We start from the raw sequence: 14,391 nt of genomic DNA, 5'->3' as shown, positions 1-14,391 counted from the left end.
TTTGGGGGTTAGTATTTCAACCTATGAATTTTGGGGGGACATAAACATTTCATGCAAATAGCATGTGCTCAAATGGCACTGAAGTATATTCAGGGTAAAGGAAGTGCTCCTGTCCCTCAGCTATCAGTTCCCCTTCCCAGAGGCAACCCCAGAGTTCCATTATGTCCTTTCTGAGGACCTTTGCATGTGTATGAGCAGTATGCACACATGCGTGTGTCTATTCACAGAAATGGCAGCATGCTGTGTACACTGTTCTCTCCTTGTTTTTTCATCTAGCAATCTAGCACAGAAAACATTCCATGTGTACAACTGCCTCGTTATTTTTATTGGCTACTTTATATTCCGTTGCGTGTGTATACCAAAGTTTACTTAATCAGTCCTCTGTTGATCGCATTAATATTGTTTCCCATCTTTTGCTATTTCAGACAGTGTCAGATTGAATAGCCCTAGATGCATCATTTTGCAAGTAAGAGTACTTGCAGGGTAAATTCTCAGCAGTGAGGCCAGGCATGCTGGCTCATGCCGGTAATCCCAGCACTTTGGGAGGCCAAGGCAGGAGGATGGCGGGAGGCCATGATGGGAGGATCGCTTGAGCCCAGGAGTTCAAGACTAGCCTGGGCAACCAGAGTAAGACCCTGTTTCTACAAAAAATAAATTAGCCAGGTGTTGTGGTGTGGGAGGATCGCTTAAGCCCTGGAAGTCGAGACAGCAGTCAGCTGTGATCATGCCGCTGCACTCCAGTCTGGGTGACAGAGTGACTTTGTCTCCAGAAAAAGAAGATCCCTTGAAAAAAAACAACAAACATAAAAAAATAACTGGGCGTGTTGGCTCATGACTGTAAAATCCCAGCACCTTGGGAGGCTGTGGTGGTTGGATTTTTTTTGAACCCAGGAGTTCAAGACCAGCCTGAGTAACTTGGTGAACCCATCTCTACAAAAATAGCAAAAAATTACCCAGGCATAGTGGCACATGCCTGTAGTGCCAGCTACTCGGGAGGCTGAGGTGGGGGAATCACCTGAGCCTGGGAAGTCGAGGCTGCAATGAGCTGTGATTGTGTCACTGCACTCCAGCCTGGAAGACGGAGTAAGGCCCTGTCTTGAAAAAAAAAAAAACAATGTTTATATTTTTTTCTCCTTTCCTTTTTATTCCTTCAGTTCCTGAGAGTTTTTCTTGGGATATTTGTTACCTGGAACAGTTGAAACTTTCTAGAGCTTTAGACTTTGTAGAAGGCATGACAGTGACCTCTGGTGTTTCTTTCCAGGGCGGAGCTGCAAATGCCATTAAGAATTCCCTGTTTTTGCCTTAGCACTTTACTTCCCATGTTATTCTCCTTAAATTATTGTTTTCAGATCCTGCTGGAAGATCTTTGTATCTAGGCCCTTCATTTCCAGGCCAGAGCTGGTGGGCAGGCCCCTGGCTCCATGGGTAGCAGTACCAGGAAGCGCCGGCAGGTGGCAGGCACGGCCCCACAAGCAGCCCAGGAGCAGCCAGAATTAGAGCCCTTGCACCATTCCCAGTGACTTGACCTCCCAGCAATGTGCCCAAATTAGTGTGGGGTGGGGCGCCTGATCCTTTCCTCCCGCCTCGTTTTGCTGACATTTCTTAAATGGATGAGCAGTTTAAGATCACCAGCAGCTGCCTTGAGAGGAGCTTAACAAGGCCACACCTCAGGATGACAGCCTGGGGCCTCCTCCCATTCAGGAACTAGCTGGAAGGATTTACATGCCATGGCCTGGGATGGCTTGGGTTTCCTTAGTTGTAGGGCCCTACTTCCTGCCTCTTTCAGCCAAATCTCCCACACCCTTCCCATGAACTGGGAGGTCCCCAGAACAGGCCCTTGCCACCCTCTACTCCACCCACTCTGCTATGGTCCAAGAAAAAAGCCAGAAGTTTGAGAAGCCCTGGGACAAAAGTGCTAGTGTCCTTGGGCTGCCTTCTTTTGGTGAAGCGTCTCTAGGGACCAGCTGGGCCCAGGGCTGAGGCTGATTGCACCACTTCCTTCCCCGAAGCTCCTAGATATGTGCCCCCCAAGTCCCGCTTTCTCTACTGCTCACTCTTGTCTTGGTAGAGTCCTGCCCAGCACCTCCCTCAGGGCTAGGGTCTTTCCCTTCTGTGTACAGAAGACAAGTGCTGGCTTTTCCAGGAGGCCTGGGGAGGGGAGGGCTGAGAACTTTGCTGGGGGGAGAGGAGGGAAGTGGCAGCTGCAGTGAGGAGTACTGGCCCCTTCCCAGACACCACCGTCCCCCCCTGCAGGAGACTTAAACGAGGGGGGTGTGAGCAGCACTGGCGGGGGGGGGGGGGATTGGAGAACTGCTGCCCTGGACCTCTAAAGTTCTGCTCCTAGTTTAGGTCCCCAGGTCTTTAGGGACTCCTGAGTTTCCCCCACTCTAGAGAAGTGGGATGGGGACTGGGCTGGGACATCCAGAGCAGGGATCTTTCATCCCATTGTGGGCTCGTTTGCTCTCTGCTAGGGAGGCTGGGAGGTTTTCTGAGGACAGATTGGCCATAGTCACCCTGGCTTCACTCCAAGAGGGGTTAACCGATGTGTGCGAGACAGAACTCGCAATAAAACTCAGGGTTCGCCCCCGCTGGTGAGAGCCCAAGGGCAAGGTGGGGGGCCTGCGGGGGTGTGGGGGAGGGCAGTGGGAGGCTGTCCTCTGTGAGCTCCCCAGGATCATTTCCCAATAGTGCCAGAATTTGCATACTCACTGGTTTCCCCATCAGCTTCTGGCTCCTGGAACCAGGAAAACAAGAGGAGGAAAGAGCAACTGGGGCAGCTCCCTAGAGTTTGATCTCTTCCAGCATGCGGTAGTCACATTCCATCCCTGTCCCCCTCTTGGAGGGAAGCTGCCTCTGAAGAGGCAGGAAACTGAGGCTCTGAGAGGGAAGTGGGTTGCCCAGGACTGCATCGCTAGTGATGGGGGCTTCAATCCAGGGCCCCTCCCTCTCCTCCTTTCACAGGAACTGGGTTATTCTCTCAAATCTAGAAAGAGGCAAGGACCATTGTGTCCCTTTTGCAGGTGGGGAGACTGAGGCCCTGTGAGCAAATACCACCTACCTAAGCTGCTTGAATGGGCAGTGGAGCAGGAGGTGATGGGGAAAACTTTGGAGTTAAAGCCCAATTCTTGGGAAAGAAACAGCTGGGGCACTGGGCCTGGTAGCCTCGGAGTCACTGCCTGGCAGACTCAGAAAGAGGCCTGGAGGAGCATCTAAGCCTGCTTGGAAAGCACAGGATGCAAGCTCAGGCCAGCGGGGCATGGAACTGACCAGTCCTCCCCAGATCCCAGCCCCTCAGGCACCTGCCACATGGGCTCTGCCACCCTTGCCAGTGCCTGTCAGTGAACCAGCAGGGCCAGACTCGGCCTCCAGACACGGCACAGCCAGTCAGGACCTGCTGCCCACTGCCCATCCCTCCCCACACACAGCAGAAGCAGCAAATGGCTTAGAGTTCAGCTCTGGTCAAGAAGCAAGTAGGCAAATATGAACTCCCAAGGCTATGGCCAGCTGGCAGCTGGGATGGGAAGAGAGGCGAGAACACTCCCTATTTCTTCCAGGCAGCCTCAAGGCTCCACTGTGGTGTGCAGAGACAGAGGGGGCTTGGCAGGTGGGGTTGCTGGGCATCTGCTGCTGACCAGGTGGGTAGGGTGGTCCTTTCAGCTGCCATGCTGGAGGGATTCCTTTTTTTTTTGAGACAGGGTCTCACTTGGTCACCCAGGCTGGAGCACAATGGTGCAATCATGGCTCACTGCAGTCTCTACCTCCTGAGGTTCAGGTGATCCTCCTGCCGTAGCCCAAGTAGCTGGGACTACAGGTGTATGCCACCACACCCAGCCAATTTTGTATTTTTTGTAGAGATAGGCTTTCCCTATGTTGGCCAGGCTGGTCTCGAACTCCTGAGCTCAAGCAATCTGCCCACCTTGGCCTTCCAAGTGTTAGGATTACAGGCGTGAGCCAGCATGCCTGGCCTGGAAGGATTCCTATGTGGATATTGAAACCTAGGAGAGTTGTGAGGTGTGGGGCTGAGGGTACCTTCACCTCCCCAATCCCTGCAAGGCCCTGAGTTGCTGCCAACTAGTGTCCAGGCCCACCCCTCCTGTCCCCCCTGGTTTGGGGACCAGAACCAGGACTCAAGGCCCTGCCCCAGTCTGTCCTTCCTCTGTGGGACCTTGGGCAAGTCATTCAGCATTGCCGAGTGGCTGATAATGAAGTGGACAGTCTGGTATTTTAGCTTCCTGTCCCACAAAAACAAACAGAAGCCCAAGTATATTGTAAATAAGATTTCTCTTTGCAGATAAAACTGGACTCCAAAGCCTTTTATACTTTTGCTGCCTAACTGCCCCCTCCAGCCCCCTGCCCGCTCGTGCGTCCATGGACACCTCCTAACAAGGCCCAGACCAAGGCCTCGGGAAAGATGCCCCATCCCCAAGGGGCTATGCATTCCTGGTGAATGTTAGAAATCTTCCTTCCAGAGAAGGGTCAGGGAGCTGGTGTGGAGGGGCTTCCTCCTGGGGTGACAGGTCGGGGTGCACACCTGCTGGCCTTTCCTCACCCAGAGGCCAGCCCAACGCCCTGAGCATAACAAAGACAAATACCTCTTGAAAGGGCCCACAATGATTGTACTTTATTGATGTGTTACAGGAGGTAAGGACTTTCTGCTTAAAATATTTACAATTTACATGTGTACACAAACATACACAGGTTCCCCCACCTGTGGGGAAGGGCGAGATGACTCTGAATAGAGGATGGAAGAGGAGAGGGTGTAGACAGAGGGCCCTTGACCCCTACAGGGGCAGCAGGATAAGGAACAGAGTGGGGCAGAAGGTGGGTTTTTAAGAAGCATCTTGCTTACTGACATGAAGCCACGTGCCCAGCGAGAGCACAGATGAGGCCTCATTGGCGTAGAGGAGGCCCTTGGAGGGCAGGCACACGGTGCCCAACTAGCCAGCCAAGGCCAACGTCCCAGGGGTAGGGCGGAAGTGGGGTGGCGTGCACAGAGCACCCAGCCCAGGCCTCTGCTGCCCCCACCTCCCTCCCCACCCTCTGAGAGAAAAGACGGTTTGGGCCTCAGCTACGGACCGACGCCGTTACCGGCAGCGTCTCCTTAAACTACAGAGATACAATGTGTATCAACAGGGTGATCGCTTCTGACCCACTGAGGCAGACAGCTAGAGGTGCTGCATGGGCCAGAACCAATCCTACAGTATCTTTGGTTTGTGGGTTTCCTTCCCGACTTGAATCCTCCCTCTGTCCAGCCTCCGGGGTGGGCCTCAGGGCTGGGAATGGGCTACTCGATGGCCCAAGGCCCAGCCTGACGGCCCTTGGAGGCTGGGGGTGCTGTCCTTGCCAGCCACAGGCAGCTTACTCACTGGGGTGCTGGGACTTGTAGGAGAGGATCTCGGCAGCCAGCTGCTGGGGGTCCAGGAGCTGTGGGAAGCGCCCCATCACAGCCTCCACCAGGTGCGGGGGAAACACACCACACAGCTTGGTATACACGCTGGCCTGCTCCTTGGCCAGACTGCCTGCCCTGCCCCATGGGCTCCTGCCAGCCCCTGGGCTCTGCACTGGGGGCTCCTGAAGGACTGGTGTGGGTGGGGGCAGTGGGTACGGTTCAGACCAGTACTCTCGAGGCGGAAAGGCAGGGGGCGGGGGTGGGTAGTCGGCAGGGACACTGAAGTGGCCAGCACCCATGGCCCGGCCAAAGGCAGAGAAGGCCGCAGTGGCTGGGAGCTCGGATCCATAGGGACTGTAGCCCGTGTAAGGGGCTCGGGGTGGGCCCGGCTCACCAGGGCCTCCTCCTCGAACCCCCCAAAGTTCCGACATCTGGCTCTCCAGGGAGCCAATACCCGAGTCCAGGCAATCCTGGGAGACGCACGGGAGTGAGTCCAGGGTCTGCGGGAGCCAGTCTGTGGGCCCGAAGCTGCTGCCACTGCCCCCGCTAGGTACGAGGCTCCTGCCTGATGGGGCATAGGTCTGTGTTAGACCCTCTTGGTGGGGCCCTGGGGATGCCTGGGCCCCCAGCTTCTTCCCATCCAGGCTGCATTGCTCACTCTCTGTTAGCAGAGAGCTGGACTGGGATGAAGGTGAAGGCCGCTGGCCACTTTTGTCCTTGCTTGGGGCCCTGGGGGGTGAGAGGAGAGCATTGGCGCGGAGCTCATCTGCCACAGAGCGCTGGGGGCAGCTTGGCCGCTCTGGGTGGAAGAATCGGCACTTGATCCCATAGGTGCATTTCCTCCCTGGAAGAGGAATCAAGAGGGACTCTAAGCAGGGGCACTTCAGAACCAGGGGTGAAAGCAAGGAAGGGGTGGCACAGGAAATGGGGTTGGGTGGTCCAATGGTGGAGGTCCCCAAGAGGAAAACAAGGCACAGGCAGACAGGTGAGAGGAAGGGCAGGAGTGAGGAGGGCCGGGGAGGGCAGGCTGGGTTCCATACCATAGGGACACGGCTGCTTCCTGTGCTCCAAAGTGAGTGGCTTCTTACGCAGGAAGTTGTCCAGGCTGGGCCCGTGCCGGCCCAGTGGGTCATCAGGGGGCATAAACCTGCAGAAGGTGCAAAGAACTCTCTGGAGGTGCCAGCCATGCAGGGACTTCTAATTGCTGAGAAGGGGCCGATGGCAAGCCTTGCTGGGAAGAACAGGAGAGTGACACCTAAAACTGGGGCCTGTCCAGGACCCCCCAAAACTGCTCTATGGGTGGGATCATACCAAGGGAGGAGAAAGGGATCCCCGGTCTAGAGGGCCACAGCCCATGGGCACCTTTAGGGGAACACCCTCTCTGAGGTCATCGGGGGGATGGCAGCCCGTACCCACTGGCCCATGGCCTCTGCTCGAGAGATGCCATGTTGGTTCGTAGAAAGGCCACCTGGAACCATCAACCACATCCCCTCATAAGTGCTACGGCTCTATCTCCCAAATTAGCCACTCTCTCCACCCCACAGCCTGCCTGGTCCCGGTCTGATTTCTCCTATGTGGTGAGCTGTCCGTCTCACTCTCAAAGCTGCCTGGAGCCAAGACCGCAACCTCCCATGGCAACAGGGCCCCGCAGAGCCCAGCCCCCAGCTCCACCCTTGCCAAGGGCATCTCTGGCTTCCCCTGTGGACCCCAAGTCTGTCAGGGCCTCTGGGAGGGAACGTACTTGTCATTGACGAAGGAGTACATGAGCAGCCGCTCCTCGATGAAGCGCTTCCACTCCTGCCGCTCGCCTTGGAGGTCGCGGTACGTGTCGTTGGAAACCACGATCCCGTCAGACTCGTAGGCCAGCTTCACAATGAATCTGTCGTCATAGCACACCACCCGCTTGCCACCCACGCGCCGCGATGGTGTGAACACCAGGATCTTCTTCTTCTCCAGTTCCCGCAGGATGTGCTGGTCTGGGAGGTGACAGGGGTGCACACAGGTCAGGGCCTAGCAGGACCCAGAGCCAGGCCTACAGGGCTCCCTAACCTGCTGGTGGCCACGCACAGGAGTGGTTAACGCCAAGGTCATGGGGGCAAGAACTAACTCTGCTGAGGCCTCTTCCATGCCCTAGCCCCTCCCTTGGCCTGGCACAGTTTGCTGCCTGAAGACCAAGAACATCTGAGCACAGGCGGCAGGGCCCGCATGGCATAGGCTCCAAGCACAGAGCTGGCCTTGTTCCTTTTCTGCCTCTGGACATCAGGCCTGTTCAAGCCAGATGTGGTCTTGGCTTTGGCTTTCATCCAGCCTGTTCTGAGGGGTCCGTGAATCAGCCCCAGCTTGCTCTGGGGTGGGAGAAGTATCTTGGCTCTGTCCCTTGCATTGCCAGGATAAGGTCACTAAATCCCATGGTGGGGAAAAGTCAGGCCACTCACCATGCCCCACCTGGGGAGCTGCTGGGACCACAGGGACACAGATGTGTGCAAGTGGAAAGGGCCCCTCTTCCTGGAGCCTACAGTCCCAGACAGGCTGCCCCCAGATCTCAAGACTTCTAGAGAAACTGATTCAGTTTTTACCTCCAAAGGCTGGGGGCTCCTGCAAGAACAGTCGTAACAGCTAACATACACTGAGGATCTACCATGTGCCAGGTACCCTTCTCAGCACTTACCATGTGTTATATGACCTCACGAGGAAGGCACTGCTGTCAACACCTTCCGCCGACACCGACCCCATGTTTTAGATGAGGAGCACGTGGCTCAGAGCAGGGCTAACAGAGGTCCCTGTCCAGGCCAGGGCACCAAGAGGGGACAGAGCCAGGATTCCAACTCTGGCTGTCTCGACTCAGAGCCCACAGGCTTAACCACTATGTGGCACTGCCCTTCTGCCACTGGGGATGTTGAAAGAGTGACCCACCCACCAGTAGGATGAGGGAGGGGCTCCAGATCTGAGGCAGAAGACTGGACAAGGTGACCTCCAATGACCACCATTCAGAGCAGGTTGCTAAGGACGGAAAAAACTGAGAAAAGAAATGCTGGTCCCTGCTGGAGTTCTAGAAGTTGTAGGTCACTCCCAGAGGGTCTCTCTTGGGGAGAACCAGGGCTGCTGGGGCAGTGAGACCATCCCACCTCCAGAGGCACCACTCACCTGTGATGGGCACATCGGGCCGAGGCTGCTCCTTCCTCCAGGATGGCACAAACACTGTGATGTCTGTGTGGCCCCGCTCCAGAAACCAGTTCACCGCCAGCAGGATGCCCCGGCAGGAGAAGACCTCCTTGTTCCCATGGCTGGGATGGAGAGGAGGACAGGGTTAGCCCACACTGATGGCCAGCCTGCCACCCCCTAGGCCTGAGCAGGAGGAGGGAGGTGGTCACACCCCACCCCTGCCCTGGCTTTGGTGGTGGTGGTGAGCAGTCCCTTCCCCTTTGGAGTCACCAGCCCCTTCCCCTTTCCCCAGGGCTCAGGCCCTGGCCCTCTGCAGGTGGGGTCCCAGGCCAAGGCCTCCATTCCCAGTGCCATTTCCCACAGCTCCAGGAGGGCCAGGCCCCGCCGGGACTTTCCCTGAGGCTCCATCTCCTGAAAGTGAGGAAGCGCCCAGGAAGCTGGCAGCACTGCTCCCCACAGTGGGGGAGGGCCAGGCCACTTGCAACACACCTGGGGGTGGGGGAAAGGTGCCGGGAGACTTCTGGTTCCTGCCCCACCCGGCGAGCTGCCGGGACCACAGGGACAGATGTACACATGCACACTGAGTCACCACCCCTCCCTCGCCTCTTGCAGCGTGGGTGGGGGCGGGGGAAGCACCGGCTGGGCTGACCGGGGAGAAACCAGATTGTTCCGGATTAAAGTTCAGTCCTCACACACACCTCAGGGGCTGGGGCCTGAGAAGGGCAAAGGGGAAGGGGCTGGCGACTCCAGCCTTCAGCATGGGACAGAAAGCACCGGAGTGGAGCAGGCTCCCCAGGAGCCTTTCAGTCTGAAAGTGAAAGGATACTGCAATTCCCCCAAATGCCTCTTCACCCCAAGGCAGAATCGTCAGGAAGATGCTAGGGGACTCTTAGCAAGGACAGCTGAATAAGGCATGGGCCCTGCCTTGGTCTCAGACCAGGCCGCGCCCCACCCACAGGTGGCTGCACCCAGAAGGAAGCCTGGCGGGGCTCCTGGGCTGCCGCAGCTGTCCGTTCCTCTATCTGAAAATGGGCCCAGCAGTCTGCAGCTTCCTTAAGAGGGGTCAGTCAGCGGGACAGCTTTCCTGGTGGCTTCACGCCAAAGATGGCCCTGCAAAGTAGGGGTTCCAACTGGATTTCCTGAGGGATGGGGGACTGGGGCTTGGGGCTCCCAGTTAACACTAGGTGTCATGGAAGAGCTCCTAGGACCAGCAGCCCCACCTCTCACTGCCCCCTCAGTGAACAGCTTAGACTCTCATATTTGGCAAATAAAACAGAATAAATGTTACGCAAAAGAGGCAAGTCCAGGGCCAACCACATCCTGTGGGTGTCTTTAATGGGAGTGGGGGAAGTAAGGGGTGATAGCTGGAGCCCTAAGAGAAGGTAGGGAGGGAGGTGGGGCAGCTGGGGGCCATGGAGGCTGTTTGGAGGCAAGGCTGGGGCACCAGGGTCTGAAGGTCTCCAAATTGTAGGGGAGACAAAGTCCAGCGCAGGGCAGCACTCATCCTCCCCGGTCCCCCTGCCGTATCTGCCAGCCTGCTTATAATAAAAGTTCCCATTTGCTGAGAGCTGTGAACCAGGCCCTGCTCTAAGTGTCTAACACTGAATCATCAGCAAGCTTGTGAGGAGGGCACTATACCGTCATCAACCCCTTCCCTGTTTTTCAGATGAAAACTGTGGTCCAGAGAAGGCAGCTTAGTCACCAGGGTCACACAGCAGTTAACGGTGGAACAGTGACGCAGGCCCAGGGCCTATGCTTATCACCACCCTGTAGGTCAGTGCTCAGGCAGGTACAAAGGCAGGCACAGACCCCGATCACAGGGAACGAGCAGGGATTCGCAGGCACCGAGCTCCCACTGGTGGCCAGATATATGGCTTCATTCTTACAGGGCTTGCTACCGTGAAGGAAAGGAAGGCTCTGGGACTCGTCCAAGGTCACCTGGCTAGTGGTAAGAGACAGTCAGAACTTGAACCCAGGTCTGGGCCACTTGGTTGCCTTCCTGTCTCTAACAGAAGATCCAGAATTTATTTGGGAGAACAAAGCTCCCAAAATTGAGTTTGAACAAAGCGTGTTATGAGAGACAGGCGGCGAACGGGAGAAACAATGCCGCTGGCAAACTCCTGCTCTTCCTTCAGCACCCTTGTGAGATGTCACTGCCTCTGAGAAGACTTCCCTGACCTGCCACGATGGGTCAGGTCCCTGGTCTGTGTCTTCACAATGCCCAGTGCTTCCCCCATCACATCACCCCCCTTCCCTGGGCCTTCGGCCCTGCCTCTCAGAACCATGGCAGCTGGGTCACCCCAGGCCCGGCTCCTCGTCTCAGGTATGCAGTGTGCGCATGTATCCGCCCACCCGCCTCCCTCTGGGCACATGATCCTAGGCTAGTATCTTGGAGCACTGGGAACTAATGGGATGCCAGGGCTCTCAGGGCAGTGCACTGCCTGTGGGCACTGAAAATCTTGGCTGGGGACAAGTCGGTTCTCAGCAGCCCTAGCAGCTGAATATTCCCTCAGCAGATGGAAAAACTGATCAGTGGGCGCTATCAGAGCCCTCCTCTTGGTAGAGCACATGAGGCCTGGAGTGCCCCCCTACGGCTAGCTTTAGTCTCTTTCACGGCACTGGAAGAAGCGCTGCTGGCACAGGAAAACCAGACATCCCTGTCCCCACTCCAGTTCTCTTTGTCTGTAAGGTCAGGGTCCCCCAGCCTGGCTAAGCAGACACTGATAGGATGTGTGTGTAGAAGACTCCAGCTAGGCTGCTCCTGCCCCAGGACAGAGGGCAGGGCTGGGCCAGCCTCCCCAGGTGAAAAGATATGCCTGGGCTGGGCCTGGCGAGTGGAAAAAAATTCCCTTAGAAGGAAACAGAGGTGAATTTCCCCATGATTTGCATATGATGGGGGCTAGCCCGCCTGCCCCTGGGGTGGGGGGGTGGCCAGGCAGGAACCGAGTAGCAGCTGAGACAGGAAGTCTGAGGCTGGAATTCCCCTCCTGCCACTACCCCAGCTCAGAAACCCCCGAGGTGGGTGCGTGGCTCTGCTTCTCAAGAGCAGGCTCCTCTGAGCACCCCTTATCACAGCCCCTCCTCCCATGTCCCTCCTCCTTCTGGATACAAACATACACTGCACACGGCTGATCCCAGGGCTCAGCCACTCCTGGCCCATACCTCCAGAGGGAGGAGTCACACAGATCCAACCTAGCTCCTAGCCCAGCCACATGAGGCTGGACGCTGAGAGGGACCCCCGCTAATCTCGAAGCACAGGCTGTGACCTGCTGCCTCTTGGCATGGAAACTGGATTTTCTCAGCCTCCCACCCAGGCTCAGCCCAAGTCAGAGAGAGGAAGACTGGCCTGAAGGTGACAGAAGGAGGGAAGAGGGCTCAGCTGCATGCCTGCTGAGCTGGGCCAGGGCCAGCTGGACAGTGAACTTGTCCCACGGGGGCACAAATCAGGGAGGGCAGAGGCTGATGTCCTGCCAGCCTCGGGCAGCCCCCCTAGGAGCTCCCTTAGGGCAGCCAGAAAATCATCCCTTCTCAACCCCATGTCTGGGGTCTCCCCGTCCATGCCAACAGGAACTTTTCCCTGTGAGCCATCCACCCAGCACTGACTCATCAGCCTGCCTTGGAGGGAACTGGGAAAAAAGTGGGGCCAGAGGGTGGAGCCTGGATTGACGGGAGAAGTCTGGGTTTCCCAAGATCAGCAGCAGCCCTGGCTTCCCTCTCTGCCCCTACCCCGCCACCCCATTCCTGTGCTGGGGGATGGGGGTGGGAGTCACTGGGGGCTGAGTCCTGGCTCTGGCCCCGGGGAACCTCCAGAGACCGGTCCAGCCCAGGCTGCTTCAGCTGAGTCAGTAGGGATCCAAGTTGCAGCTCGCCTGAGGCCAGAGCATCAGGCCACCTGCCCACAACCCATGTAAAGCTGGACCCAGCCTTGAGGTCACTCTTGGACACAGTCGCTGGACCTGTTTTCGTGGGAGCCCAGGTCTGAGATAAGAAGGCCTCAGAAGCCCAGCCCCTGAAATAACAACAACAACTGCTACCACCACTACTATGGTTCCTGAACGCTTGCTCCTCTCCGGGATGTGCACACTCCCTCCTCACAACACCCACCTGAGATCAGGTTCCGAGGGGTGAGTGAGCAGCTGCCCACGGGCTGGTCCCCTTTACAGCCCTACCTCACATTACAGGAGAGGAGTGGAGACACAGTGCTGGCCTCAGGGAGGGACCCACAGCATAAGGTGAGCTCTGCAGACAGAGGGACCTGGGCTGGAGCCCTGCCTCTGTCACTTACCAGTAGCGCGACCCTAGGCAAGCCTCATAAAAGGCTTTCCCTCCCTCTAGACCAGTCCCTAAGAAGAAAGTCACTCCTTCCAGCCCACCAGAGCTGCAGAGACAGTCATCCTTCCATGTGTCCTGGCCACAGGAGAGATGCGAACCTCATGTGTCCTGGCCACAGAAGTGACACTTACCTCATGGCCACGTTGCTCCCATCGATGACCACTGGTCTCAGGTCGCTGCCCTCCTTGTCCTCTTCTGGGAGTGGAGGCTCCAGGTTGGGAGCCTTAGGGGTGCCACCACCCCGCGGGACTAGAGGGAGCTGAGGGGAGGGGTCCGGTGAGGCCTGGCGCTCCCGCTCGGTGGCTGTCCCGTGTTTCACCAGCTCGCCCAGCACCGTGTTGGTGTCTGCCTGGACGCCCAGCTTCTGCAGGACGCTGTGGATCTCCGTGGATGAATAGCCCAGCTTCCGGAAAAAGTCCACCTTCATCTGCAGTTCCACAGCCGAGGCCTCCTCAGCGGCCGGCTCTTGAGCCAGCCTGGGGGTGCCCTGACGGCTGTGGCTGTCCTCAAATTCCCACAGACTCATGGTGGGGCTGGCTTCCAGGACAGGCTTCTCTCCACAGGGGCCACTCATAGCTCAGACTCCTGGAAGGCACCGCGCCACAGCTCCTACTGAACAACCAACAGGGTTAGGGACGGTGAATAGCGCTGTCTCCCACCCTCCCTCCCGTCACCACACCCAGCAGGATGAGGGACTGGTGGCACTACACACTACATCGTGTCATTAGTTCAGGTTGTCCTCTCCAAAGCTCTCCCAGCTAGACATTCCCATTCCCATTCTATAAAGGGAGAAACTGAGGCACAGACATTAAAAACTTGCTCAAGGTCATCCAGCTGTTAGCTGGTGGCTCGAAGATCGGAACTTAGTCTGGACTGAGACTGGAACTGCCCCAGCTGGAAAGCCTCGAACCCCCACGCCAACCCAGGGGACCCAGAAGGCAGGGACGGGGCTCTCAGATGGAATCCTGGGGCTGGAAGTGCGTTGCGGGGGCCCAAGCCTTCCCCACTGAGGCCATCACTTTCGCCCACCCGTCCGGCACTCAGAGCTCAGGCCCAGGCAGCGCAAGGCCCGTGGCCGGACTCCCGGAGCCGGGGAGGACAAGTTTCCGGGGTGACCCGTGGGGAGAAAAGTTGTTGGAAAACTCTGGTTGGCTGCCGGGAGCTGGTGACGCCGAGGCTGTCCCGGCCCGAGACCCGCGCTCGCTCGGCCCCCGATCCCGATCCGGACCCTGGTGCTCTTCCCCGGCTCTCCCAACCTGGGCTAAGTTGGAGGGGTCCTGAGGCCCGGCGGGCCGGGGAACAGGACCCCGACCCTCCCCTCCCCTCGGCTCGGACCCCGCCGGAACACTCCCTGCCGCCTCCCCGCCGAGGCCCGCGCCCTCCCCGCCGCGCCTCACCCCGCTGTGCGCCAGCGGCGACCGGTGGCGTCTCCATGAGGCCGAGTCCCGGGGGCAAGGCCGGCCGCGCCTTTATATGGGGCGGCGGGCGGGCAGGTGGTGGTGAGGCAC

The 14,391-nt window shown here is 57.8% G+C and overlaps 1 protein-coding gene across 2 annotated transcripts; it reads right to left on the bottom strand.

Annotated features, from left to right (window-relative positions):
* Positions 1 to 4,595: 4,595 nt before the first annotated feature.
* ZC3H12A (zinc finger CCCH-type containing 12A) lies at positions 4,596 to 14,367 on the bottom strand. 2 transcript variants are annotated; one of them, XM_030823457.1, is made up of 6 exons: positions 14,281 to 14,367; positions 13,015 to 13,492; positions 8,534 to 8,673; positions 7,131 to 7,365; positions 6,430 to 6,536; positions 4,596 to 6,233 (listed from the first exon to the last, which is right to left on the bottom strand). In XM_030823457.1, exons 2-6 carry the CDS (start codon positions 13,455 to 13,457, stop codon positions 5,359 to 5,361), a joined length of 1,800 nt encoding a protein of 599 aa, XP_030679317.1. In that variant the 5' UTR covers positions 13,458 to 13,492; positions 14,281 to 14,367; the 3' UTR covers positions 4,596 to 5,358. The 2 variants fall into 2 exon arrangements, with proteins under 2 accessions (XP_030679317.1, XP_030679316.1); XM_030823456.1 differs by having other exon boundaries at positions 13,015 to 13,495; positions 14,281 to 14,366.
* Between the last annotated feature and the right edge of the window lie 24 nt (positions 14,368 to 14,391).

This window comes from Nomascus leucogenys, chromosome 12 (genome assembly GCF_006542625.1).
Source record: "Nomascus leucogenys isolate Asia chromosome 12, Asia_NLE_v1, whole genome shotgun sequence".
NCBI lineage: Eukaryota > Metazoa > Chordata > Mammalia > Primates > Hylobatidae > Nomascus > Nomascus leucogenys.
This window is presented reverse-complemented; position numbering and strand designations above follow the sequence as displayed.